The sequence below is a fragment of the Rhinoraja longicauda genome, chromosome 9, assembly GCF_053455715.1.
Source record: "Rhinoraja longicauda isolate Sanriku21f chromosome 9, sRhiLon1.1, whole genome shotgun sequence".
Lineage (NCBI taxonomy): Eukaryota > Metazoa > Chordata > Chondrichthyes > Rajiformes > Arhynchobatidae > Rhinoraja > Rhinoraja longicauda.
Genome location: NC_135961.1, coordinates 22,830,823 through 22,858,574, shown reverse-complemented (window position 1 = coordinate 22,858,574; position 27,752 = coordinate 22,830,823). Strand labels below are relative to the sequence as shown.

Below are 27,752 nucleotides of genomic sequence, written 5' to 3'. Positions count from 1 at the left end.
TCACACAGTGATGAGGCGCCTGACCCCGTCTCCCTAACACTGATCACACCTACTCTTGTCTGAGAGACAGGTATGAGTGAGACAGGAGTAGACTCCCTCATACACTGAGTGTTCCTTTCCCCATGTTCCTCACACAAACAGTCGCCTGGCTCCTGTCCCTCACATGCTCATGTTGTGTCTACTCCTGTCTCCCTCACACAAGTAAACCTGTTCCTGTCTCTCAGACATTGACGTTGTACCTTTCCTCATCTCCCAAACACTAATTATACCTGTCCGACTCTCACACACTCAATGAATCTGTCCCCTCCTCCTCCCCTCTTCCTCTCCCCTCCTCCCACTCCCCTCCCTCCCACTACCTCCCTCCCTCCTCTATGGGCGCCACCTGTCGCCCGAGAGCTCGCGCGCTCGTGGACGCGCGCTCAGGGCGGGCGGTGGGGCGGTGGGGCGGTCGCGCGCCTGAGCTGGAAGGTTCCGTGTGCGTGCCGGTGGCGACGCCGGTCCCTCTCCTCCTTCTCCTCTCCCCTCATCTCCAACAACCGCTCCCCGGTGGCGGAGGCGGCACAGTCCGGCTGGATGGATCGACAGCATCATGGCGATTGATGGTGAGTAGACGGCAGGAGGCCCAGCGTACCGGCTCGGCCCGGGCTCGGGCCCCGGCCCCGGCCCCGGCCCCGGCTGTGAGTACTCCCTACACCGGTTACCGGGCCCCAAGTGCAGGAGCTGCCCATGGATGTGGCGATGGCGGCGCTGGCTCCTGGCCAGGACCGGCCTGGGGCGGCTGCCGGTCGCTATCCGTGGTGCTGATAGCCGCTTGGCGAGTTGCTGCTGTCCGATTGCACGTTGAATCCAATGTTGTTTACAAGTGGAGTGGGTTGCTGATCGGAATGGGAATGTGCGCCCGTCCCCCCCTCCATCCCCAGCGTCACTACATCACCCCAGGTGTCTGCTGCTGTCACCCCGGGAGCCATTTCTTGGCACAACAAATGTTCCAGCTCCCAGTAGTGGGGAGGTTTAACACCGAGCAGCTCTTCACGTTTCCCAGATGTCTCCCCGCTCTACTCTATCAGGCTAGTGGCGGGCACACGAAGGCACTCTCCTTGTGGACCAAGACCATCGTATTGCACGTTTTATCACTATTGTAAACAGCTCGAGTCAGCTTTCTTACTATTTCTTTTATCGTGCTCCTGACCAGCTTTTACATTCTTTCGAATTTAGCGTATTCGGCATATGCATAAACGTAAACTATCACCATTTTTTATTATTGGTATCTAGATTTTAATAAGAGTTCTTCAGTTTTATCCTTGCGATTTGGACGTTTCCCTAATAAAGTTGTATTTATTCTAGTAGGAATGGCAGGCCACTTTCTGAAGTGCATTCGAATTAATTTGCGGTAGGACTATTAATATTGCATGGAATGGGCATCACAGAAATAGGACAATGAATCCAACTAATCCATGCTGGCTTTTATGTACCATTCAAATATGCAAAAGGGAATATGTTGCAGGAAAATAAGTGGGGAAATGTGACTGATGGAAACTGTGATACATTTGATAGTGGAATGGCCTACCCTGTTATAAGGAGATTTGAAGATAGGAAATATGAAACATTCGTTCTCCCTCATATGTTTGTCTAGGCTGCCCTTAAATATATTGTTAACTTTAGCCATTCCCTGTGGTAGCTTGTTCCACATTCTCATTACTCTTTCTTCTGAATTCCTTCCAGGATTTCTTGCCAACTATTTTATATAGATGGTTCCTGGTTAGTCTTTTCCTTAATGTGAAAACGTTTTCTATGTATATACTCTATCAAAATCTTTTATGATTTTAAAGATCTCTCTTTGTGGTATGCTTCACCTTTCTTTTCGCAAGAGAAAAGAGATCCAGTTTTTTCATCCTGTGTTCATATGTCTGGATTTTTGGTGCCATCCTTCGAAATCTTTGTATCTTCAGTGTCTTGACTCTAAATGTAGATTAAACAAGAATTGTTAGAAGTTTGGCATAATCTCACTTAAGCTTCTGTCTTCTAGAAATACAACTGCATGCCTTGCTTGCTTATTTTGTGGCTTTGGTAAACTGCGGCACACCTGTTATTGATTAGTGTGTTTGTACTCAGAGATCCTTTCGTCACCCTTGCACAAATATCAATTCCCTTCCTAGCAAAAAAATCTCCCACATTTATCTGAATTGAACTTCCTTTGCATTGATTGACCTATTTTGCAATTCTATGAATGTATTTGTGTAATTTGTTGCAATCCTTCTTAATATCAGGTATAAAAACAAACCTCCCAAATTTGTTATTGTTCCTACATTTTGCTATTGTGTTTTTGATTCCAAAGTAAATTGCGAACAGCAGCGATTCCAGTATTTTTTGTATCTATTGGTTTGGAATACCTCCATCCACCTTCTCCCACTATGAATTGCTATTATCACTCCCACTCTCTGCTTTCATTATGAATTCAGCAAGTGATCACTTCTGTATTATCTGACCATTATTATGTATATCTCCAGAAAGGTGATTTAAACATCTACATTTGTGCTGCTTTTATCACAAATATCTGTTTAAAAAAACATTGTAAAGTGGATCAATCAAGATTTAAAAATTAATGCTGATTGGTGGATGTTGTAGTTCTATGGGCAATGATGTAGTTATGGTATTGTAGAATTCTTTAAAATGAACAGAAATGTGGTCCAAATAAATATAGAATATATTTAATGATAAGTATTTGTATAGGGGGTATATTGACTGTAGTAAGAAAAAAAGTAATTATTCTGACATATATTGTGTTGGAGATTGTGTGATTTTAGTATGTAATGATTAGATGTTGTTCAGTAGTCTATACATTCTATGTTAATTTATATTAATTATGCCATAATGTTGATAGCTTTGAAGTTCTTGCACTACATTTAGAATATATATATTTTTTGTTGGTGCCATTGACAAGGTGTAAAATTATTATGCTACCAGTGATCTTTGTGGGCATTTTCATATAAAATCATTCAACATGATAATTTTATGGATATATTCTTAATCACATTTTACATAGGTATAAATGCTTCAACTTATTTTCAAGCATGCCTTCCCCTTGTTGAGGTTTGTAGTCATGTATCATTTTCAGTGCAGGAGAAATGTGGATGGACTATTTACACCAAGACATCATAAGGTGTAGATTAATGCTTGCATTGATGCTCTGGAAGGTTTGGGACTGAAACATAAATAAAGTCAGAAAGCATATGTGAGCATCATGTAATTAGGCAGTACATTTATATGGATTAGACTTTGCTTTGATGAGATTACCTCTTTGATAGGATTTAAAAATCTACTTCCTGGGTCACAATACACTGTTCACCATTCCTAGCCAAGAAGGAATACAGCCGAATGTCTTACATCAATATTGCATTGAAATTGTCCATGGGATGTTCCAGGGAAAATTTGGTGTATTTTTTCCTCCATCCTTGAAAAGAGGCATTGTTCTAAACAAAATGCCTTTTAATGCAATATGGCCGGGATTTGAATTCAGTGACCTAGAAATCCAATCATTTGGCACGGGGCTATGATTTAGTAGGTAAAGTTGATTGTAAGATGAAATAGGGAGTAATGGTAGCTTTTTGACCAATGGTCTATGTGTATGTGTATGTGATGTATATAAGCAGTTTTTAAGCAGTGCATTACTGATTTCCTGCTGTTGAATGATGCAAATGTAATTAACACTTTGTGTGAATTGCACACAAGAAAATAAAATGTAATAGTCCTCCAGTGTTCTATTTAAAAGGGTCAACAATCACTTGCAGATTAATGAGGTAGAGCTTATTAAATTTGTGGACCAGGATTACAGAAATATGTGCATGAGCTGCGTTTAGGGTTGCAGTTTTTTGTTTTGCTGGTGTTGATGGAAAGTTTGGAAGTAATTCCTCTGAGCCTCCAGCATGACCAGGAGCTGGAAGAGAGGGACCCAAGGGAGGGATATATTTTCAAGTGTGGGTTTCCAGTTTCCTTCCACAGCTGGAATGTGTGCTGGTAGGTTAATTGGCTACTGTAGTATACCCCTTACTGTTGGTAAGTGACAATAAAAAAATAGAAGAGGAGTTGATGGGCATGAGAGAGAAAATGTTGCAAGGCTTCCGGGATAAGGAGAAGAGGAATGCGACTGTTTAATTTGCACATCTAGGAGCAGGCATGGACCTGATGGGCTGAATGGTTGCCTTCTATGTTGTAATATTCAAGTAAGATCCTGAAGATGGAGGGACAGTAGGGTATTGAACCAAGAAGGCCTACACTTTACCCCCTCCCCATCACCCCACTCCAACATGAGTTGACAGGGACTTGTGCTCCTTCTTCCAACTGATCCTTGGATAAGGATTTCTAAGGCAGAGATCTGTCACCTTCTGCAAGAAAAATGTCCAACCACATTGCCAGGACTGTACCTCCCGATACTTACAAATGATGGACTGTCATGGATCTACTCTTCAACATGAGAACACAAGGAGAATTCATATGCTTCCTCCTCTGTAGAGAGCATCATGCATATTTTTTCAAATTTGGCTTTCTGACGGATCAGAGAGTAACACAGTGTAGCATTCTTCATAAACTGCAAAGGCAGTCATTCTCTAAATATACAGATGGTTTGTGATCATCATCCTTGTGATCATTTCCGTTCATCATGAGAGTGCAGAATCCGCAGCTCCGCTCTTGCTCCCCCTCCACCCATTCGTTCCCGCAGCTCCGCTCTTGCTCCCCCTCCCCCCATTCATTCCCGTAGCTCCGGTCTTGCTCCCCCTTCCCCCATTCGTAACAAGGATAGAGTCCCCCTTGTCCTCACCTTCCACCCCATCAGCCAGCGTATACAACAAATTATCCTCCAACATTTTCGTCACCTCCAACGGTATCCCACTACTGGGCACATCTTCCCATCTCCTCCCCTTTCTGCTTTCCGCAGAGACCGTTCTCTCCGTAACTCCCTGGTCCACTCGTCTCTTTCTACCCAAACCACACCTTCCCCAGGCACTTTCCCCTGCAACCACAGGAGATGCAACACCTGTCCCTTTACCTCCCCCCTTGACTCCATCCAAGGACCCAAACAGTCTTTCCAGGTGAGGCAGAGGTTCATCTGACCTCCTCCAACCTCATCTATTGTATCCACTGTTCCAGATGTCAACTTCTCTACATCGGCGAGACCAAACGCAGGCTCTGCGATCGTTTCGCTCAACACCTTCGCTCAGTCCGCCTTAACCAACCTGATCTCCCGGTGGCTGACCTTTCTGTCATGGGCCTCCTCCAGTGTCATAGTGAGGCCCACTACAAATTGGAGGAACAGCACCTCATATTTCGCTTGGGCAGCTTACAGCCCAGCGGTATGAACATTGGCTTCTCTAACTTCCTCTGTCCCTCTCTTCCCCTCCCCCTTCCCAGTTCTCCCACTGTCTTCCTGTCACCACCTATATCCTTTCTTTGTCCCGCCCCCCGACATCAGTCTGAAGAAGGTTCTCGACCCGAAACATCACCCATTCCTTCTCTCCAGGGATGCTGCCTGACCCGCTGAGTTACTCCGGCATTTTGTGATAGCATGAGAGCGCAGATGTCATATTCATTCTGAGAAATCCATTATGTCCAGTATAACTGAAGTTTACATGGAGTAGTAATCTTGGGAGAATGACTATCCCTGCTATTTCAGCTCTTCACTCTAGAAATGGCTCATGAATGTGACAGAACACTTTGTGCAAGACATAATGCAACTTAAAGTGAGATTATTTTAGCATGAGAATATTATGCTATCAAAATGTGATTATCTCACTTTTCTAACTGTTTATAAATAAAAGTAGAATAAATTGTATAACCTTCTCCAATTTCATTTCATAAAATTCTAGTAACATCTGTTACAGAAGTTATGTGGTTTGGAAAGATAATGGAGGTTCTCAAGCATACTCCGTTGTGTAGATAATATTGTTAAACGCTCAGACTTAATAGCAAGTTGAAATCGTGCAAATATTTATATTTTGAGTCTTTAAAGGGCTCCTTGAAATTCTCACTAAATCGGGTGATATGATTTTCTTCATAATGTTTTTAAAAAAATGTTTCAAAGTGAACATAAATCTTTAAAAGTCAAGTTTTAATATAGATAAATAAATATTAAATAGATTCATGATGGCTGTAATTATACTACAGGAAATGTTCTGATTCATTTTATATATTTGTTATTATTCTGTCTTGTTCATAATAAAATCAGCCAAAAAATTCATAGTTTTGTTCGAAGCAGGCAATTTTTTGTACCCTGAAACACGTTCCATATAGATATGAGAATAATAGGATGATATTATGTTACCATGATGTCGGAAATAAGTCCCACTAGTGAATGAGTAAATCTATGACACATTCCTCAAAGTTCAGATGTTAGATTGGGTTAAGACTTCCAAAGTATTTGGTTACGTTTGAGTAGATCACAAGTTTGCATCAATCCATTTGTGTAGTTGTACTCATAAAAGCCATTGTGACTAGGTTAATCTTCAACAAATTTTGGGTAATATATTTCATTGGTTTCCTACAAAGAAACTGTAAGTAGATAAAATATCCATATTTGTTTGACCAGATTACATGGCCATGAAGAGAATGTGGTTTTATATTAAATTCATTTTACATTAATACACAGAACTGGAAAATACTATTCCAGCTCATTAATGAAATAAAGTTAGTGAAGCTGTATTATATTTGGTCAGTTAGCTGGTCTCTGGATTTGCCAGCGATTGTATTGGCTGCTTACTTGAGCTCTTGCAGTTCATGTAGTTTTATTTATTTGTTGTTCAACACAGTCTTAGCTCAGCAAGAGCATTCTTGCGTATTCTCACAGTCTTTGCTTTAGACAATGACATCCATCATCCATCCATCCATGTGTACTAATGTGGATTGGTTTGCATCTCAATGTGGCAAATCTTTTGGTGCCTGAAATGATTAAGAAGGTCTCGACCTGAAACATCACCCATTCCTTCTCTCCAGAGATGCTGCCTGTCCCGCTGAGTTACTCCAGTATTTTGTGGCGACCTTCAATTTAAACCAACATCTGCAGTTCTTTCCTGCACTGATAACTTGATGGATTGAATTAAACTAGGCAAAGACTAAGGTCCACAAGAAAGCATCAGTTAACCCACGCCAGTTGGCAATCTCCCTACCACATTGTTTCCTTTGTTATATTGTGGTGATATAGCCTTAAAGGATGTTGTAAATTAGGATGTGTGGCCAGCAGGCTGAAAAGGTCTGGATAGAGGCAGATGGGCTGACCATCTGAAATATACAGAATGACCTTACAGCATAATTGGCCAGTTCTGTTCTAAACAAGAAATGTTTGCTCTGTGAAATTGTTGAATTGCTGTGGACTGCAACGTGAAAGATAAACAAGAGATATGACATAGTAGCTTGAGCTTATGTTCAATTTCATTCTGTGGCACATTGGTGCATTTGGTCAAACTGCTGCTTCACAACTTAATCGACATGGGTTAAATCCTGACTTCCAGTTCTGTCTCTGTTTCTGTCTTAGGTTTCCTCGTGCATTCCAAAGACATGTAAGTTTGTAGGTTAGTTGGCCGCTGTAAATTCCCCCTTGTGTAGTGTGGCTGGCAGTATTGATGAAAATGTGGGAAGAATAGACTTTGGGGAAAATTAGTGAATGAATGATATTGCACTGTGAATTGATGTGGACTCTCGTGGGCTGAATCACCTTTTAAATCATAATGAAATATAGTAATAATGGAAATATTAGGATCCATCAAAGAAAGAGGGTCAGAGTGAAAATGGATAGAGAACAATGTGACAGGAAGGTCAGGCTGATCTTTACAGATATAACAGAGGTGTTCTGCAAATCTATGCTTGGGTCCTGCAATGTACAGTAGTGTAATCAGGGTTAAGTACCTCCATGTTGGAGATGATTATTACAATCACATTCTGGATATGTTGCTTGCCATGTATCAGCATGATTCAGAAGGGAATCTTACTGTTGTCCAGTTCAATTTCAGAGTACAATTGGGTGAATCTTTGTTGTGCAAATGAAAGGTGCTTAAAAATTGTAACTTCTTTCATTTATTAACCCCTTTCAGTTCAAGTATATGCTATAATACCCAGAGCCATATTTTAGAATTTAAGTCAAATATGTTTAACTAAGAATATATTTCTCTTTTCAGGTGGAGAACGTACTTGTGGTGCCCATGAACTTATATGTATCCGCAAAGGTAAGCAAACTGTTCCGGAAGTTAATAATGATTATTTCTGCAAGGTTTAGCATTGTGATTTGGGTTGGTGGTTGCAGGAAGGGGAATTTATGGATTGATAAATACATCTCATGATGCTCCTGAACACATCATCGGTGATGTAACCTGGGGTCATTGGGTGTTTCGGGTCTTTGATTCTTTGATTATTTGTGGTCGATTGACATATTTTTTAGACCAATCTGTGTTTTTGTTTAAGTACTCAAAATAAAAATTGTTATATGCATTATGGACTAATAAAATGTTTTATATGAACACAAGTAAAGGATTGAGAATTTTATTTCACAGAGGAAACTTCTGAACACTTTCTTAATTTATTTAATTCCTGCTGTGGATGTGTGGTGTTTACTTGATAAGTCAGATAGAGGTTCTCTTCCGGCTCTTTATGTTCCTATTTCACATTATCTCTTTCCTTCTATTTTTGTCTGATTTTTTTTCTGTTTTTCTTTTACCTACTCTGTTGTTGCTTTTCATGGAATGACTTTGATATGAGCTAAAAGAACAAAATGACTGGGTCATTATACTCATGAAGAAAGGCTTCAATAGAAAATCAGCCTTGTATGTGTAAAATTATTATTGACCTGTCAACAACCTGCACATGGGGATAATTGGTTGGCTTTGTAACTTGTTTACTTTCAATGGAATTTTTTAAAATGAATTAAATATAATTCCATTTAATGTTGTCCCAATCTCTCACCCCAACTTTACTAACCCTGTTTCTGCTTTAACGAAACAATCAATTTAAATTTTACTTATTTTAAACAATAGAGCTGATTATACCATTCTAAAACAGCTTATGCCATCAGAGGGATATGATGAGGATTTTATTTTTGAAGTAGTGAGGTGCTATGTACTGGAATGTGCCATCAGAAAGAATGGTACAAGCAGATTCACGGGGAAGGTGTACAGTCATTACTGGCAAATTCCACTGAGACAGCACCTCATGCACCTGCATACCCTATCAACAAGAAGGACTAAAGTAGCAGGCTCATGGAAACCTGCATGTTCCCCCAATAGCCATGAATTGCAGCCATATCACTGTTCATTCATCATTGCTTAGTTTAAATCCGAAACTGTGAGATTATCTTCACTGGATGGATTCCAGTGAATCAAAAAACACCATGCTACTATTTTCTCATAGGAAATTATGGATGGGCAAGATATGCTGGCCCTAATGATGCTCAACATGATAAATGGTTTCTTAAAAATGGTTGTGGAATTTTAAAAAGAAATAGTATTTTTCAAAAGGGAATTATATACATAATTTAGAAAGAGAAAGCTAAGGCAGTGAAATTAATTATTCCTCTCTTTCAAAGATCTGGCACTCACATGTTCAGTTAAATGGTCTGCTGTTGTACAATAGGATCCTATGATGCTGGGAGATCATTAAAATCAGTAAAACAGTAAGATATCACAATTGCATTAACTGCATGTCTCAGCTGTAACGTGCAGCTCTAATGTCCAGAGTCAATTTTACCTAGGCTGAAGAACTACTCAAGGTTGGTGCATGCCTTACTTTCAGGCTTGCCTTGAGCCTCACTGTATTTTGACAGGCTCTCCATGATGTTTCTAATTGCATTGACCCAGTTCTGCAGTATGACCTGTTGTGGTCAGGATTCTCCCATTTGTCTCTGGGAATACTGAATTCCTTGAGACATTGTTTAATCTTGTGTTATAGAGTCATGGAGCTGTACAGCATGGAAGAAGGCCCTTCAACCCATTTTGTCCATGGCGATCAAGATGGCATGTTGAGCTTGTCCCATTTGCCTGCATTTGGCCTATAAACCTCCAAACCCTCTCTATTCATATATCTGTCCAAATGTATTTTACAGTATATTGGACGCTTTGCCCTCCCCTCCCACAAAGGTGGTTGTTGGATTGGTCCAGAACATAGCAATGAATAATTATTTAATGACATGCATGCCATGTTATAGATAGCAAAGCCTGTGAACATTCATTATTGCTGCATGAAAAGCAGGCTGGTTATCTAAAAAATCACAGGTTTCCTCTTTGTTTGCAAATCACAAGACAGATAATTGTAGGAGAAATGTGAAATATTGTTAGTGCTGGGAATGGAAGAAAAAACAGAGAATGTTAGAAGCCATCTGTAGATCACACAATATTTGTGGAGGGTGATATAATTCATGTTTCAGGTTGATGCTGAGATTGCTGTGTGTAATGTGCCTGTGTTTATCTGTGCACTGTTGCTCTGAGCTGTTGGCAGTGGATTTTATTTGCCCAGGACCCAGGGTGCATGAATCAGAATGAATAATGTGAATACATTGATCTCACTGAAAATAATTAGCAAAAGGCTATTTAAAACACTGGAGCTAAAAAAAGACCCACCAAAAACCACCTGAGCCAAACATGAGAAAGAATCCTGGAAGATTCCTCAGATATCCCAAAGTCAGTCAAAATCAGAAGATTATGACCATGTGGTACATTCCCCTCTGTTTCATCCATTTTTACTGCTAAGCAGTGTTGGCTTCCTATAAATGTTTCTAGTACAAATCGATAATAATTCCAAAAATTAACTGTATCAGTTCTATTTCCAGCCCCTTCCCCTATTCAGAGTAAAAAAAAGGATTGTCCTTATCTTTGCCAATCTCTATTTTCAGTGGGTCTCCTCTTAACACCTTCCACATAATCGGTAGAGGTGCATCATTTGTTCATTTATCTCTTCCCTTCATGCTATCCAGGAGCCCAAATGCTCCTTCCAGCAGAAGTAATGATTCAATTGCACCATCTGCAATTCAGTGCTCACAATGTGGTCGCCCCTATATTCGTCAAATTCAGCTTGGATGACTAAATTGCAGAACAACACCATTCATTTTGTAAGGGTAACCCTGAGTTTTCAGTTCCCTATAATTTTAATTTGCCATTTTATACCCACTCTGATCCTTTGGTCTTTAACCCCTTAAACTATTTTACCAAAGTTCAAAGAAAGGCTGATATCTCATCTTCTCCCTTGGAACTCACCACTGAATTCAGCAATTTCATATAAACATCTTTTCCACTTTGTGCCAGATTTACTACTTTGTAGGAGCAGGGAATGTTGGGGGTTCCTGGCAGCTTGGGTGTTATTTAATTGGTGGTGGAGCATAAGGTTAAAGTGGTCACAGATAAATCCAAATGGGAATTCAGAAGAAGCCTCTTTATTTAGAAAATAATTAGCATGTAGAGCTCTTTACCAAGAGAAGTGGTTGAGGCAAATAGCATGGATGTATTTAAACTAAATAGATGAGTAAAAAGGATATTGAAGGAAGAAATATTGAAGTGGTTAGATGAATAGGAGGCTTTTCGAGAACATAAAGAGCAGTATGAACTTGTTGGTCTAAATGACCTGTTTTCGTTCTATAAAAAGATGTCACATTGTGACCTATAATTGATGTGGCTCCTTTTTTTAAAAAAAAGTGCAGCAGTAGAAAATTATGCCCTCACAGTGCAGAGTCCCAGTGGAAAATTAAGCTACCACACTACTTTAAAGAGTGCAGTGTTGGAAAATTGTATGAACATATTGACTATTTAATGGGACTACTACACACCATTCTAATAGCTGTGAAATTTAAAAAAATGCCTGCACTCACAGCAATGATAAATCCCGTTACACATTTAAATGGGAAATGAAATCCCAAATCATATTCATTAATAGTTTCTTGACATCATCCTGTGGTACTTGATTTATGTTCTTTAATATTTTTATTTTTAAGTGGCTCCATATTTTTAATAATTCTTTTGATTTTCATGTGCTTATTGGAACTACCTTAATACCCCAATTTTGTTCAAAAATGCACAAAAACAGATCAAGAGAAAACCAGAAAGCCTGCCCTAGCATCAGCAGTATATTTGTGATGATGGATCTGGATGGTTTCCTTCCTTATGTGTGTTATGCAATACCATTAATCTCTTCTGTAAGAAGGCTAAAGGTATTAGGTACTCTAAAAGATGATGACAATTGCTGAAAGAGCATTGAAGCTGCAGGTGTAAAATTGTAGGTTTTCACAATATTTTCCAGGTGCGAAGAAATGAAAACAGATAAATGCCTATTGCTTTTTTTGTTGACTACAGATGTTTTTCATATTTTCTTGGTCATTTTAATATGTTTTTGTTCTTTGTGCTAGTCTTTATCCTTTCATACCTCTGTATCGATATGCTTATGCATAATGCATAATGCATTATGCATAATTCTGTATCAATTTGCTTTAAAAAATGTTTTTGATCTAATCGCATTCATCTGGTGCGAGAACCACTCCACATCTTTTGGTATTAAAGCAGTATTCAAGGTCGCGTTATTGCTATTTGTGAAGTCTGCATAAAGAATAAGAATTTCATTTAGGAGGATATAGTCACACAACGTGGAAACAGGCCATGTCGACTAACATGCCCCATTTACACTCGTCCTACCTGCCTGCATTTGGCCCATCTATATACTAAAACTCTCGTTTGTTTGTTTATGAACTACAGCCAAAACGGTACATGATAGCGCGACAATTTTAGGCCCACCTTACTCACCGTCGTCCCTTTGGTGCTAATGGAAGTAGTTTCATTGAAATCGGTGTTATATTTTAAAAGTTATTCACATTTTAAAGTTTAAATCTATCTCCTAGGGAAGGAGGGAGGGAGGGAGGGGGGAGGAGGGAGGATAAGGGAGGTTGAGGGGGATGGAGTGGGGGGGAAAGAGGGGAGGGGGGGAGGTGGAGGAGGGAGGGAGAGAGGGAGAGGAGAGGGTGCAGCACCAATGCAGGAGAGGTTTGGATCCAACGGGTCCATTTGGTCTAGTATAATTCTAAATCTATCCTCTCCATGTACCTGTCCAAATGATAGTAGCTGCATCAACTTCCTCCTCTGGCAGCTCCTTCTAAATACCCACCACCCTCTGTGTAAAAAAGTTGCCACTCAGGTTCCTATTAAATCTTTCCTTCCCTAGCCTTAAACCTTGTCCTCTGGTTCTTGATTCACTTACTCTGGGTGAGAAATTAAGACTCTATATTTACTCAATCTATTCCTCTCATGATCTTATACACCTCTATAAGATCACTCCTCAACCTCCTGCACCCCAAGGAATAAAGTCCTCGCCTGCTCAACCTCTCCCTATACCTCATGCCCTTGAGTACTGGCACCATCCACATAAATCCTCTTTGGCCCCTTTCCAGCTTAACAACATCTTTCCTATGGTAGACACAAAATGCTGGAGTAGCTCAGTGGGACAGGCAGCATCTCTGGAGAGAAGGAATGGGTGACGTTTCGGGTCGAGACCATGCCCCCTGACGTCCCCCTTTCTGATTCGGAATGGTCTGTCCTCAGCAGAGGCCTTACAATTGTTCCCCTCTGCCCCCACTTCAACGAGTTCCGGGTCCACCACGACATAAAGCTCTTCTTCCGTCGACTCCGCCTCCGTGCCTTTTTCTATGGGAAGGAGTCCACACCACCCAGTGATGACCTTTTCTCCCAACTCCACCGGTGCCCCTCCTCTTGGACTCCCCAGATGGCCCTCTCCCCTCTTTAGACCCTTTTTATTTCCAACTGTCAGCGGGACATCAACCGCCTCAACTTTTCTACTCCCCTTACCTACTCTAACCTCTCCCCCCCTGAATGTACAGCCCTCCGTTCACTCTGCAGCAACCCCGACATGATAATCAAACCCGCTGAAATGGGAGGTGCCGTGGTCGTCTGGCGTGCTGACCTCTATCGGGCAGAGGCCAGGCGACAACTCTCAGACACCTCCTCCTATTCATCCTTGGACAATGATCCCACAGATGAGAACCAGGCCTTAATATCACACACCATTTCTGATTTCATTACTTACAGCTGTCTGCCCAACAAAGCCTCTAACCTTATCGTTCCCCAGCCCCGCACGGCCCGATTTTATCTTCTCCCCAAAATACACAAACAGAACTGCCATGGCAGACCCATTGTTTCTGCTTGTTCATGTCCCACTGAATTCATTTCTACATACCACGACTCCATCCCTGGAAAAAGTAGTCTGAAGGGTCTCGCCCGAAATGTCACCCATTCCTTCTCTCCAGAGATGCTGCCTGTCCTGCTGAATTACTCCAGCATTTTGTGGCTACCTACGATTTAAACCAGCATCCCTACACAACATCTTACCTACACAACATCTTTCCTATAACAAGGTGACCAAAACTGAACACAATACTCCAAATGTGGCCTCACCAATGTCTTGTGCAATTGTAATATAACCTTCCAACTTCTAAACTCAATACTCCGACTGATGAAGGCCAATATGCCAAAAGCCTCACCTGACGCCACTTTCAAAGAACTATGTACTTGCACTCCTAGATCCCTTTGCTCTACAATATTCCCAAGAGTTCTGCCATTCACTGTGTAGGTCCTGGTTTGCTTCCCAAAATGCAACACCTCGCACATATTTATTTAACTTCATTAACCATTCCTCATCCCACCTACCCAACCGATCAAGATGTTGCTGCAATTTTTGACAACCATCTTCACTCTCTACGACACCACCCACTTTTGGGTCATCTGCAAAAATAGTAATCATGCCTTGTACACTCTCATTCAAATCATTGATATAAACCACAAACAACAAAGGGGCCCACCACCAATCCCTGAGTCACACCACTAGTCACAGGTCTCCAGTCTGAGAAATATCCTTCCACCGTCACTCTCTGCTTCCTTTCATGAAGCCAATTCTATATTCAGTCAGCTAGCTCTCCCTGGATCCCGTGTGATCTAACCTTCTAGAGTAGCCTACCATGTGGAACAAGTTCACTGACCATTTGCTGGGTTTCCTTATGGCAATGCCCTGCTGAAACAGATATTTTAGATTTCAGCACATTGTTCCCTATTGACATGTTACAAGTTCTCACAACTATCACCATTAACACATGAGTTCACTAGTCCAATAGAAGTGGGGACGAACCTGTTCTTAAGTCTGGACATCCAAGCTTTCAAGTTCCTGCATCTTCTCCCAGAAGATACAAGAGAGAATAGGGAAAGACCAGGGTGACAGGCTCCCTGGATGATACTTCCAGTGTTCCTGATGCAATGCACCATGAAGATGAACTAGATGGAAGAAAGTGATGAGCCTGCAATGAACTAGAGTGTATTCACCTCTCTCTGCACATTCAGGTGGTTAAGAGCGGAGCAGCTATTATATCAGAGCTATTATACTGAGATGCATCTCATCATGTATTGAAGAGAGAGTTGGATATAGCTCTTAGGGCTAACGAAAAAGGGATACAGGGAGAAAGCAGGAACGGGGTACTGATTCTGGATGATCAGCCATGATCATATTGAATGGCAGTGCTGGCTCGAAAGGTCGAAAGACCTACTGCTGCATCTATTTTCTATGTTTCTATCAATGCTTCCTATTGCACATCTGCAGAAATTTGAGAGAATCCTCATGGATATACCAAATCTTCTTAGATGTTTCTGAAAGTAAATTCGCCCGTGTACTTTCATGATCACCACTTCAGTATGAAAAGATCTGGTTAGGTTGCTAGCGGTGTGAATGCCGAAGAACTTAAGGCTATTGCCAAATCAGCTCCATTGATGATGTCTGGGTTATGCCTGTGATGGTATTCATGCTCTGTCACAGTTGCCTGGCATCTGCTTTACACAGAGAAGCCTCTGAGACATTTCTGATAGGAGATGTATTCTCAAAGGACATTGTCTGGATGCCTGCATTTTGGGAAAGCCTGCAATGCAGTTAATATCCATACCACACCTGCTTGCTCCTATGGGCTAAAGACAAGGGGGAGGATCTTTCCTTGGTTGCGGTGATTTTGTGACTTCCTAATGCAACTTTGAGCACTTCATCAACAGTGGCATCTTGTGATAGTTCTGAGGTGAAACAAGTAATTGCAGTGTTGTCCCTTTGGGACAAAGCCATCAAGACAAATATGTAAAGTGATATTTGAGGTCTTTGTTAATGAGGCCAAAGAGTTTAGTGTAAATGCTGCACCTTAAAATTACAATGTTTCAGCATAAAGTAATTTTAAAATTTATTTAATAATCTTTTATGCGCAAATCAAGGATTAGAGTGGCAATTATATTCTGGTGAAATTGAACTCTTCTTGAACATTTTCTAGCCTCAGGTATGCACTTAATGATGTTACTGTTTATACAATGCTCATTTCAGCTCTTACTGGGATAAATAGGAGCTCAAAGGTGCAACCGTTGGCCTATATGGATCAGATTCAGTAGAACTAGAAGCACAAATGCTCCTTTGTTGCTTTTACCAGCAATTAAAGGGATAATCTTCCCAGCTTCACCACTCAATGGAGGCTTTTCAAGCATCTTCCAAAGTCCAAGGAATGTATAAAAATCATTAGCGAGGATAACGTTTAGCTGCTAACAGACACTTTCAATGAGTGCTTTTGTGCTGACACCTCCAGTATCATTTAATTAGCAACCTTTACCTTGATGCTGATTGTTGCTTCCAAAGGAAAGATGTGATTTGCCATAAATAAGAATGCAGATCCTCAGAGATCACATTGAGATGAGGAGAAATTTTGTTCATTCAGAGGGCAGTGAATCTCGGGAATTCTTTAAACGGGACTGTTGTGGATGCTCTGTCAATGAGTTTATTCAAAACAGAGATTGATAGATTTCTGGATAATAGGAGAATCAGTGGACAGTGAAAGAGTTCAGGAAAATTGAGCTAGGATGGAGGATCACGCATGATCTTGATAAAGCATGAATGCAAGAGCAGGCTCAATGATCCTATAACCTCCTGTTGTTCTTAAATCTAGTTAGTATCATTAAGCTTCTACTATTTTCTTCAGTCACTTTAATTGTGATCAAAATTATCTTTTTTTACTACTAATGGTATTCTTGAGCATATCCTTGAATGTAGGGCACTGCAGTATGTAGTCCTAGGTCGCTCGCTTTTGCAATTTGTATCAATAATTTTGATTTATGATGAAGATGTTACCTAAAAGGGCTATGCAACTCTTAATAAAGGCCCCTCAGAAACCAAAGTAGTCACCAATAGTGGAACCGCAGGAGAGGAGCAAGATCTTGAATAAATATTTCTTATTTGTTTTTACCGTGGAGAAAGATATGAAGACCAGGGAACTTGGAACAGTCTGGGTTAAAGCAGGAGATTATGATGGATTAGTGAAATAGATGAATTAGCAAAAAAAGTTCAATCCAGAGTATTTGGTGGCAAACAATATGAATATAGAAATAGAAGGATCCTAAGCAGCCTAGAACAGCAAAGGTATCTAGGAAACAGGTTTGTATCCTCAAATTCCTGATAGCAGAAAGACTGGTAGATTAGGAAGTTTCAAATTTACCAGAGTATTTGGTTTTATCAGCTGATACGTAGAATATAAGAACATTGAGGTTAGAAAAACACAAGGAAAACCAGAGATAATACTGCCAAAAGTTGATTAGAGTAGGTTGTTTGCAGGCAAAGGTATATTTGGAAAATGGGATGCTTTTAAAAGTGTCATTGTGAGAGTTTAAGACATGCATATTCCTGTTAGAGTGAAGGGCAAGACAGGTTGGACTAAAGAGAACTGAGTGTCGAGAGAAATTGACACTCTAGTCAGGAAAAAGAAGGAGTCATGGGTCAGGTATAAGCAGCTGGGATCAAGTGGATTCCCAGAGGAGTAGAGAGCAATGTACTTAAGAAGGAAATCAAGAGGGCAAAAAGGGACATGAGATAGTTCTGGCAGCTCAGATTAACGAGATTCCAGTGGTTTTATGTATCTTAAGGAAAAAAAGTTAAATAGAGAGAGAATAGGGCCTGTCAGAAATCAAAGTGGTCAGCAATCGCAGGGGATAGACAAAATCCTCAATGAATACCTCTCCTCTATTTTTACCGTGGGAAAAGTTATACAACTAGGGAACTTAGGACAGTTACCGGAAATAGCTTGAGGATGGTCTATATTACATTTGAGGAGGTGCTGAACATCCTACAATGTATATAAAGGTACGTAAATGTCCCGGGCTTGATCAGATGTATCTAAGAACACTTTGGGAAGCTAGGGAAGAAATTTCAGGAGTCCTGGGTCACAGTTAGACAAGGGTGAGGTGCTGGAAGACAAGAAGGTGGCTAATGGTGTGCCTCTATTTAAGAAGGGCTGCAAAGAAAAACCTGGGAACTATAGACCAGTAGGCCTAATATCTGTGGTAGGAAAGTTACTGGACAGAATTCTGAGGGATAAGATACACATGCATTCGGAATGACAGGGGTTGATTAGGGATATGGTTTTGTGTGTGGGAGATTATGTCCTACAAATTTGTTTGAATATATATGGACTATATGGACTTCAACAAGACCTTTGACAAGTTTCTCCATAGTATGCTGGTTCGGAAGATTAGATTGCATGGGTTCCGGGGAGAGCTAATTGGATGCAAAATTGGCTTTGTAGTAGGAAGCAGAGGGTGGTGGTGGAAGGTTGTTTTTCTGACTGGAGGCTTGTGATTAGTGGTGTGCCTCAGGGATTGATGCTCGGCCTATTCTTGTTTATCAACTATATCAACGATTTGGAAGAGAATGTAGAAGGCATGATTAATAAGTTTGCAGATGCACAAAAATAGATGGTACTGTAGACAGTCAAGATGGTTATCAAGAATTATAGTGGGATCCTGATCAACTGGATAGTGGGTAGTGGGTAGAAGAATAGCTAATGGAGTTTTATTAAGGTAAGTGTGACGTGTTTTCATTTTGGGAAGTCAATCTAGGAAAGGATTTTCACTGTGAATGTTGGGGTTCTGGGGGGTGTTGTAGACTTGAAGAATATGGATGTACCCTGATAGTTACATAATTGACAGACACGCGGTTGAAGAAGGCTTTAATTAGCCTGGGAATAGAGCATGGAAGTTCAAACGTTAAGCCCCAGTAGCGCAGGGTATTAATGAGGCTGCCCTTGGAATATTGTGTTCAGTTATGGTCACCTTGCGGTAGGAAAGATGCCATTAAACTGGAAAGAGTTCAGAGAAGATTTACAAGGATAACTCCAGGACTGCTGTGGGAGAGGTTGGAGAGGCAGCTTTATTCCTTGGAGCATATGAGGCTGACCATGGAGTGATCTCATGGAGGTGTAAAAAACCATGAGGGGAATAAATAAGGATTGTGGAATCAAGAACTAGAGGGCATAGATGAGGGGAAACTTTTAATATGAATCTGAGGAGCAATTTTATCACACAAAGGATGATGGAGGTATGGAATGAGCTGCTGGAGGAAGTAGTTGAGGTAGGTAGAATTACAACATTTAAAAGTCCTTTGGACAGGTACATGGCATGGAAATGTTTAGAGGGATATGGGCCAAATGTGGGTAAATGGAACGCTTAGATGGGGCACCTTGGTCGGCATGGACGGGTTGGGTTGAAGGACCTATTTCTGTGCTGTACTACTCTATGACTATTGCAGTTCTGACCACTGCACTAAAGAGGCCTGTGATAGAATAAAAAGGGTGTAGATGAGATAAATGAGGATATTTTCAAAGCTGGAGGATTATAGTTATGAGGAAACGCTAACTGTGCTGGGATTGTTTTCTTTTGAACGAAATAGGGTGAGAGGAGATTTGCTTGAGGTGAATAATGTTATGAATCTTGGACGTGCTGCAGAGAATGGACCTATTTACCTTACAGGAGGAGAGGCAAAGACTTAAGTTAACTGGTGAAAGGATTAGAATGACTTTGTGCAATATTTTTTATCCTACGAATAGTTGCAATCTCGTTCTCATTGCATCGAGCATTGTTGGAGTCAGTGAGATTCAGACTATGATTACCTTTAAATATTTAAACGGTAGTGCAATGGACACATGAAGAACTGGAACCTATAAAGCTGAGAGCCAGGAAGTGGGAGTAACATAAGTAGCTCAATTTCTATCTCGTTGATCTCCCTTTGTGCTGGAAATTCTTATGATTCTTTGATTTAGAGGCAGATTTAGGGCGGCATTGTGGTGCAGCAGTTGTTACCGCCTTACAGCGCCAGAGACTCAGGTTCGATCCTGACTATGGGTAATGTCTGTATGGCGTTTGTACGTTCTCCCCGTGACTTGCGTGGGTTTTCTCCGGGATGTATAGGTTTGCAGGTTAATTGGCTTGGTATAATTGTAAATTGTCCCCAGAGTGTGTAGGACAGTATTAGTGTGTGGGGATCGCTGGTCAGTGTGGACTCGGTGCGCCAAAGGACCTGTTTCCGCGCTGTATCTCAAAAACTAAACTAAACTGAGCAAAATATAATGATAGATACAGTTTCCTCAACAGAGAGCAATTTTTTTTTTAGTCAAAATAATGTAATTTGGATGCAAGGCAGGAATATAGTCCCACAAAACGAAAGTTCATCATTTTTGCCTTATTGGTTTTGTGGCCAAAGTTCCTTACACAGTGCAAGTGTCATGCTGTTCAGAGGTATAAATATATTGCAGCTCACATATGTAAATCCAATATACTCATAGAAGTGGTTGGAAAAGTTATTTTGTCATATGCCTATAAGTGGACAATGTCTCCACTTGCATAACTGTGCAGTAATTTATCATATACTTAATGAATAAGATGGAAATACTGGAAGGGAGAATAGAAAAATGAAGGGGTGGGCAATTGAAGTCAATAATTTAAATACTAATGTATACTTGTTGATTCTAAGTCACAGCTTGATGTCACAGCTTGATGTGGATGGTCACTGCTTGAAATTCAGGAGCGAATTGCTTGTGACTTAGGCAGTACATGTATTCTGGCAAGCGGAGAAGGAAATTTGAGCAAGATGTCTAATTTTCCAGATTTCATTTGGAAGTTATATTGCTGCAAACGAACACCTTCATGAAATGTGGATGCTTTTTTCCAATGAGGTGCAACTGATGGGAGGATGTTCCATGAGGTATTTTTCACAAACAACAGTAGACAATGAATGCCGGTTTGATGTGGCTTCCTTCAGAAGTCATTCCAGTCAATAAATACATTTGGACAGTGCTGTTAGCCATTTTATATCAGGTTTTCTATTTCTTTGCCATAATTTGGTCCATACACAGCCATCCATATTTAAGTGATCCAGACCAAAAAGCTACATGTTACAGATGCTGAAGATCTGAAAAATAAAATGCAAAATATGACAAAAGTGTCAGAAAGCATTTGCAGAGAAAACAGAGTTTATGGCCCAGATTTCGCTGAAGGGGTGACCAGCGCCAAAACTCATAATTTGCATGATAAACCGTCATATGTTGATGGGTCATAGCAAGTCCAGCTCAGCAAACAATTGTGGAAACCCATCAAGGTTAGAAAAGCCCCAATGTATGGAAAGGAACTGCAGATGGTGGTATATACCGAAGATAGACACAAAGTGCTGGAGTAACTCAGCAGGTCAGGCAGCATCTCTGGAGAAAAATGATGGGAGTCTGAAGAAGGATCCGACCCAAATCGACATTTCCGACCCAACCCAAAACGTCACCCATCGTATTTCTTCAGAGATGCTGCCTGACCCGCTGAGTTACTCCAGCACTTTGTGAATGTGTCTTAGAAAAGCCCCAACTCCAATTACCTTTAAATATGTTGGCAGCCTCGCCAACAGTATGGAAGCCTCGCCAACAGTATGGCAGCCTCGCCAACAGTCTGTCTGCCTTTTCATCTTTTTTTTGTTATTTTTAGTGTGTTTTAAAAGTATGTGTTAATGTTCTCTGGTTTGTTTTATGTGGGGGGTGGGGTCGGGGGAAACTTTTTTTTTCAATCTCTTACCTTGCCGGAGATGCGATTGTTTTCCGGATCGTATCTCCGGTCGCTCTGCGGCCTAAAATCATGGAGCTGGTGGCCTTGCTCCGGATTGACTTTGAGCCCCACCACGGGGCCGTGGACTTACCATCTGAGCATGTAATCCCTTGCCTGGGATCGACGCTCCAACCGCGGCCTGCGGACTTCAACATCGAGGAACTCGCAGTCTCGGGTAGAGACCGATGTCGGGAAGCTCCAGCCGCTGAAGGTTTCGACCAGCCCTGACGCGGGGAGATTGCCCGGTGCAGGGGAGCTGAGATTCCACCCCCCCCCCCCCCACGAGGCAGGAACTTGATCACCCCGTTGCGGAGGGCCCAAACGCCGCTGGCTACGGGAGTAAGATCGTCCCATCAACGGAAGGCTCGAGGCCCTCGACCGCGAGAGAACAAAGAAAGGAAAAGATTGAACTTTTTTTCACCTTCCATCACAGTGGGGAATGTGGAGGAGTTACTGTGGTGGATGTTCATGTAAAAATGTATTTTGTGTGTTCTGTTGCTTTTTATTGGTATGTCTGTATGGCAAATGAAATTCCTCGTATGTTGCAAAACATACTTGGCTAATAAAGTATGATTATGATTATTATGATTAAAGCGGTAACCTAATAGGTTAAAGGCTGAGAGCCAGAAGAGGGAGTGACATGAATAACTCAATTTTTGTCCAAATGATTTATTTCTGTTTTGCACCTTTTAGACCCTTAGGATATGCCTGAGATATCAGTGAGATCGATCTTCCAGATCCACAGAAGGTTTGCTTTGGTAGTTGTGACAGGTACCATAACAGTATTTACAGGACGCTTTGAGGTGTAGAAGTTCATGAGGGGAATAGATAGGGTACAGAGTCTCTTACCCAGAGTAGGGGAATCAAGAACCAGAGAACATAGGTTTAAGGTGAGAGGGGATAATTTTAATAGGAACCCAAGGGATGTAATTTTCACACAGAGGGTAGTGGGTACATGGAATGAGCTGCTCGAGGAGGTAGGTGAGGTAGGTACTATAAGAACCTTTTAAAGGCACTTGGACAGGTGCATGGATAGGAAAGGTTGAGAGGGATATGTGCCAAACATGGGCAGGTGGACTCATGTAGATGGGGCATCTGGCATTTCGGCCGGCTTTGGAAAGTTGGCCAGAGGGCCTGTTTCAATGCTGTGTGACTCCATGACAATGGAAATCTAAAATAGCAGACATCCAAAACTCACAGGTGCAATGCAACACAAAGATTATGCTATAACATAATTGTAGAGGATCATGACTAATTCAATATTAACAGTTCCAGGACATCCCAATGCATGTAGGTAATAGTAATTCAATTTTGCAGCTAGCCATGTTGTTTTGGCCATGAAACTCAGTTTAAACTGCAATTTAAAATAGCCTTAGCAACAAACAATCTGCTGGAGGAACTCAGCAGATCAAGCAGCATCCATGGGTGGAAAAGAATAATTGACATTTTGGGTCAAATCACTACATCAGGACTGGTCAATTAAAAAAACGGGCACATGCGGCTGCCCTTGATTACCTATGATTTGTCGGGAGCGAAATGAGGTAAATGAAAATTTGTTCATGGTAAGAACAAGTTCAGCCATGCGGATGAGGGTGTTGGTAGAGGGGAATTGGTTTGATTTTGTTGCAGGATAAAGTGGAAGGCTTTAAGACCATCCTGATAGGGATTTATAGTAATTGGATATCTATAGTGAAGACGGGTTGGGGGGCGGGAAATCAGAAATTGTCAAAATGGTGGGGAGCATGCAAAGTTTCCCTGATGCAGGTGGAAGGGATTGAACAAGAGAAGACACAATAGTCAATATATGAGGAGATAAGTTCAGTATGGCAAGAGCAGGCAGAAACAATGGGCCTTCCAGGGCAGTTCTGTTTGATTATACAGGGCATGGTTAAATATCTGTGTATTGGATTTATGATAGAGCAATTTGTAGCATTCCAAAAAAAACATTCAGCCTTCAGCCATTCCAAAAAAAAATCTTAATGGCATGTTATCTATTACTAGATTTAAGTAACATGAACTGTATAATTCAAGGTTGCTGTGGCAACAAAATGTGTGTTTGAATATGTCAAGTATTTCAGAACAAGCAATGTAATATTGATGTATAAATCATTCCAACCATATTTGCACCCTATCCGAATCATTCATTTGTGGTCAGTAAATGTTTCCCAATTAACTAATTCCTATATTTTTTACTAGTACAGCTGCAAGTTATCTAAATAATTTAGGTCTAATCTAGGCACGAGAAATACTAAATTTGAGCTCTTATATTAATTCTACTTCCAAAATCAGTAGATGTTACACCAGTTGCGTGAAAAAGCAGCATATGATTGTCTGCTGTAATGTCAAAATGGCATTAAAAATTCAACAATATGTCAACGTTTGCACTTGCAGAAAAATATGGTACTTCATTGAATGAAGGCAAAATTAACCTCTGTGATGAACGCGTTTGTTAAGAAATTACACTTCTAAAGCAGAAGCTGAGTGACAGGTGATTCATCTTCTGAACTCCCATTTCCTTTCTACGGCATAGTGGTACAGTGGTAGAGTTGTTGCATTACAGCGCCACAGACCCAGGTTTGATCCTGACTATGGGTGCTGTCTGTATGGAGTTTGCAAGTTGTCCCTGTGACCACGTAGGATTTATCTGGGTGCTCCTGTTTCTTCCCACACTCCAAAGACATGCAGGTTTGTAGGTTGATTAGCTTTTGTAAATTGTCTTTATTGTGTAGGATAGTGCTAGTGTATGGGGTGATCGCTGGTCGGCGTGGGCCAAAGGGCCTGTTTCCAAGTTGTATCTTTAAAGTCCAAAGTCTAAATTTACAAGAGACAGTTCAAGAAACTGGTAGAACACTCTCCACTTGATTTGGATTAATATAGCTCCAGCAAATTTGAAGACGTTCGACAGAATCAAAGACAATGCAGCTTACGTGACTTGCACCTTATCCACTGTGATAAACACTGACATTCTCTAATACATGCATTCTTTCTGATGAAGGTCCTCCATTGGTGTTGTTAGACAGGAGTTCCAAGATTTAGATTCAGCACCATTGAGGGACCAATGATATATTTCCAGGTCAGGAGCGTGTGAACTTGGATGAGAATCTGCAGGTGATGATTTTTCCATTCACCTTCTATCGTTGACCTTCTTAATGATAGAGGTTGCACATTTTGGAGATGCAGCTTGAGTAATCATCCTAAACCATTCCCTTAATATCCATCTCATATATGTATTTCCCATACTATTGATCTACTACTGTGCTCTCACCTTCGCATGGGTAATGGAAGATTAAATTTCCATGACAGAGGCTGCAGCTGTCTGAAGCTGTTGAGGCTGCTGTCATTATCATATTACCATGAGCAAGAACAATTTGGGCTTGTGGGTTCATAAGCAAACAGTGGCTGAGAGTGACAGGATATTTGTTTTATCACTTCATTGTTTGCTGGCTAGGTGGGAGTTCTTGTATTTCTGAAAGAAGGAAAATGCATGGAAATATTAGCGGAAAAGGACATGTAATAGGTGCATGTTTCCTCCATCTGTAGTTTGTAAATCAGAATAGTTTGTGGGGTTTGAGGGGTGAGAGGGAAGGTGGATTGGGGAACAACTATGCATAAGCACAATCATCGACTATGTCGAAGTGCTGACTGTGGACACTGACAGTGGCTCCATGTTGGTCAGCACTCTTATTCCAGTGCATGACATGTGGAACCAAACATGTTTACAACCTGGATGGTGCTGCTATTCCCTATGGTGGAACACATTCTCCTTTAAGAGGGACATAGGCGTGTGTTAATTTCATAATGTGTTTGAACGATCTGCCTGTTGTGAATAAATAGCCAACAATGTGTAAGCTGTGAGATGTTCTGATGTAGAGGTAGACAAAATGAAGTATGGGATTTGATTTGGAGCAATGGAAACTGTAGATGATGGAAATTGGAAACAAAAAGGAAAATATTGAAAGCTCTCAGCGGGTTAATGACATTTATTGGGAGAGAAACAAATTTGATGTTTTAGGTCAAGAAACCCTCATCAGAACAGGAAATGAAAGAAAATAAGCACGTTTTAAGTTGAGGAGAATTGAAAGGAGGTGGAGAGAACAGCAGAAACGTGCAGACTAAAATTATCAAGGTAATGATTTGTTTAAAAGCCTCCTGTTAGACAAAAAGAAGAACCAAATTGAAGTTGAAAAGTACAAGTATATCAAGAAAAAAATGATGGGCTACTTAAATTTTTTAATTCACAATTGAGTCCCAATGGCTACCATGTGCTGGATTGAAACATGGGGGTTTATTTTTGTGCTTGCATTGGGCATTGCTCAAGTAACGTAGGAGACCAAAAACAGAAACGCCAAAATATGAGTGGGTTGGATAATTGAAGTAACAAATAATTGAAAATTTGTTGTCAGCCATATGGATTGAATGGAGGTGTGCTTCAAAGTAATCATCCCAACTGCATTTGGCATGAATCAAAGGAAATCTTGTAATTGTAAACAACTTTTTACATCCATTTTACAACACACCAAAGAAATACTTCTGAAATTTGTTATTAGTGTCACACAGAAATAGTCACAGCCAATTTGTGCACAGTGAGCTTATACAACAGCACCATGAGAATAACAAGATATCGTTTTGGTATTGTTGAGTGACGAATAAATTTTGGCCGCAATGCTGTGGATAACTTCCTTCTTTGCAATTGTGGCATAGAACCTTACACATCCACTGAGGGGAGCAAAAGAGGCCTTATTTGCTTGTCATCCGAAAGAGAGTTCCCCAGCTGTATTGCATTCCCTCAGCAATGTATTGGAGTGCCAGCATACCTTGAATCTAGACTTTTTAATTCATATCAAGGGTGTTACTAATGGAGGCACAACTGATAGTGAATTATGCAGCATCTGAGACCAGTTGTCAGACATGGCTGTAGATGGAATTTGATTATTTGTTAACTGACTTTATACATGCAGTCATTCGCTTGGGCAGCTTGCAGCCCAACGGTATGAACATTGACTTCTCCAACTTTAGATAGTTCCTCTGTCCCTCTCTTCCCCTCCCCTTCCCAGTTCTCCCTCTATCTTCCTGTCTCCACCTATATCCTTCCTTTGACCCGCCCCCTGACATCAGTCTGAAGAAGGGTCTCGACCCGAACCGTCACCCATTCCTTCTCTCATGAGATGCTGCCTGACCTGCTGAGTTACTCCAGCATTTTGTGAATAAATACCTTCAATTTGTACCAGCATCTGCAGTTATTTTCTTACAATGAAATTATTCCGTTTCTAAATCCTTGGGGCCAGATTCCGTGCATTCACTTCAGTTAATGTCTCAATCTCTATCTGCTTGCAGGGCTTTTTTGCCCTATTCATGAAGATCCATGGTTTTGCGCCAAGTTTATAAAATAAAATGGTTGCTCATAACAGTAAAGCAGCTGCTAATTATAGAACCGCTTGTGCCATGGGGAGTACTACCTCAGAGATGTATTATTGCCTGTACTGTCTCGGTGTGATAATCTTGCAAATAATTTCCCATGTCTCACATTTATATCCAGTAACTGCAGTTTAATGGTCACACTGTGTTGATTGAGTATAGTCAATAATAAAAGGCAATGGATGAATCAAAAGATAAAAGCTAAATTGAAACCAAAATAATAGACAAGCATTTATTACACAGATAATAAAAGAGAAGACGACATGAAGGACTAGGAAGCCACAGAAAATAAATTATAAGGAAATAAAAGATGACGCATGAAGTTTAAAAATTCTCAATGTGAAAAGTACTAGTGTTCTTCAGTGACATAAATAACAAAACAAAGAAAATTAC

General features: G+C 40.8%; 1 protein-coding gene across 3 annotated transcripts in view; it reads left to right on the top strand.

Annotated features, from left to right (window-relative positions):
• Positions 1–446: 446 nt before the first annotated feature.
• Positions 447–27,752, top strand: part of syt14a (synaptotagmin XIVa) — a 131,926-nt gene continuing 104,620 nt past the window's right edge. For all 3 annotated transcript variants that reach the window (XM_078404952.1, XM_078404951.1, XM_078404950.1), the window contains exons 1-2: positions 447–602; positions 8,163–8,210. In XM_078404952.1, the coding sequence (XP_078261078.1) occupies positions 590–602; positions 8,163–8,210 (61 nt within the window). In that variant the 5' untranslated portion in view covers positions 447–589. The remainder of the gene's footprint in view (positions 603–8,162; positions 8,211–27,752) is intronic.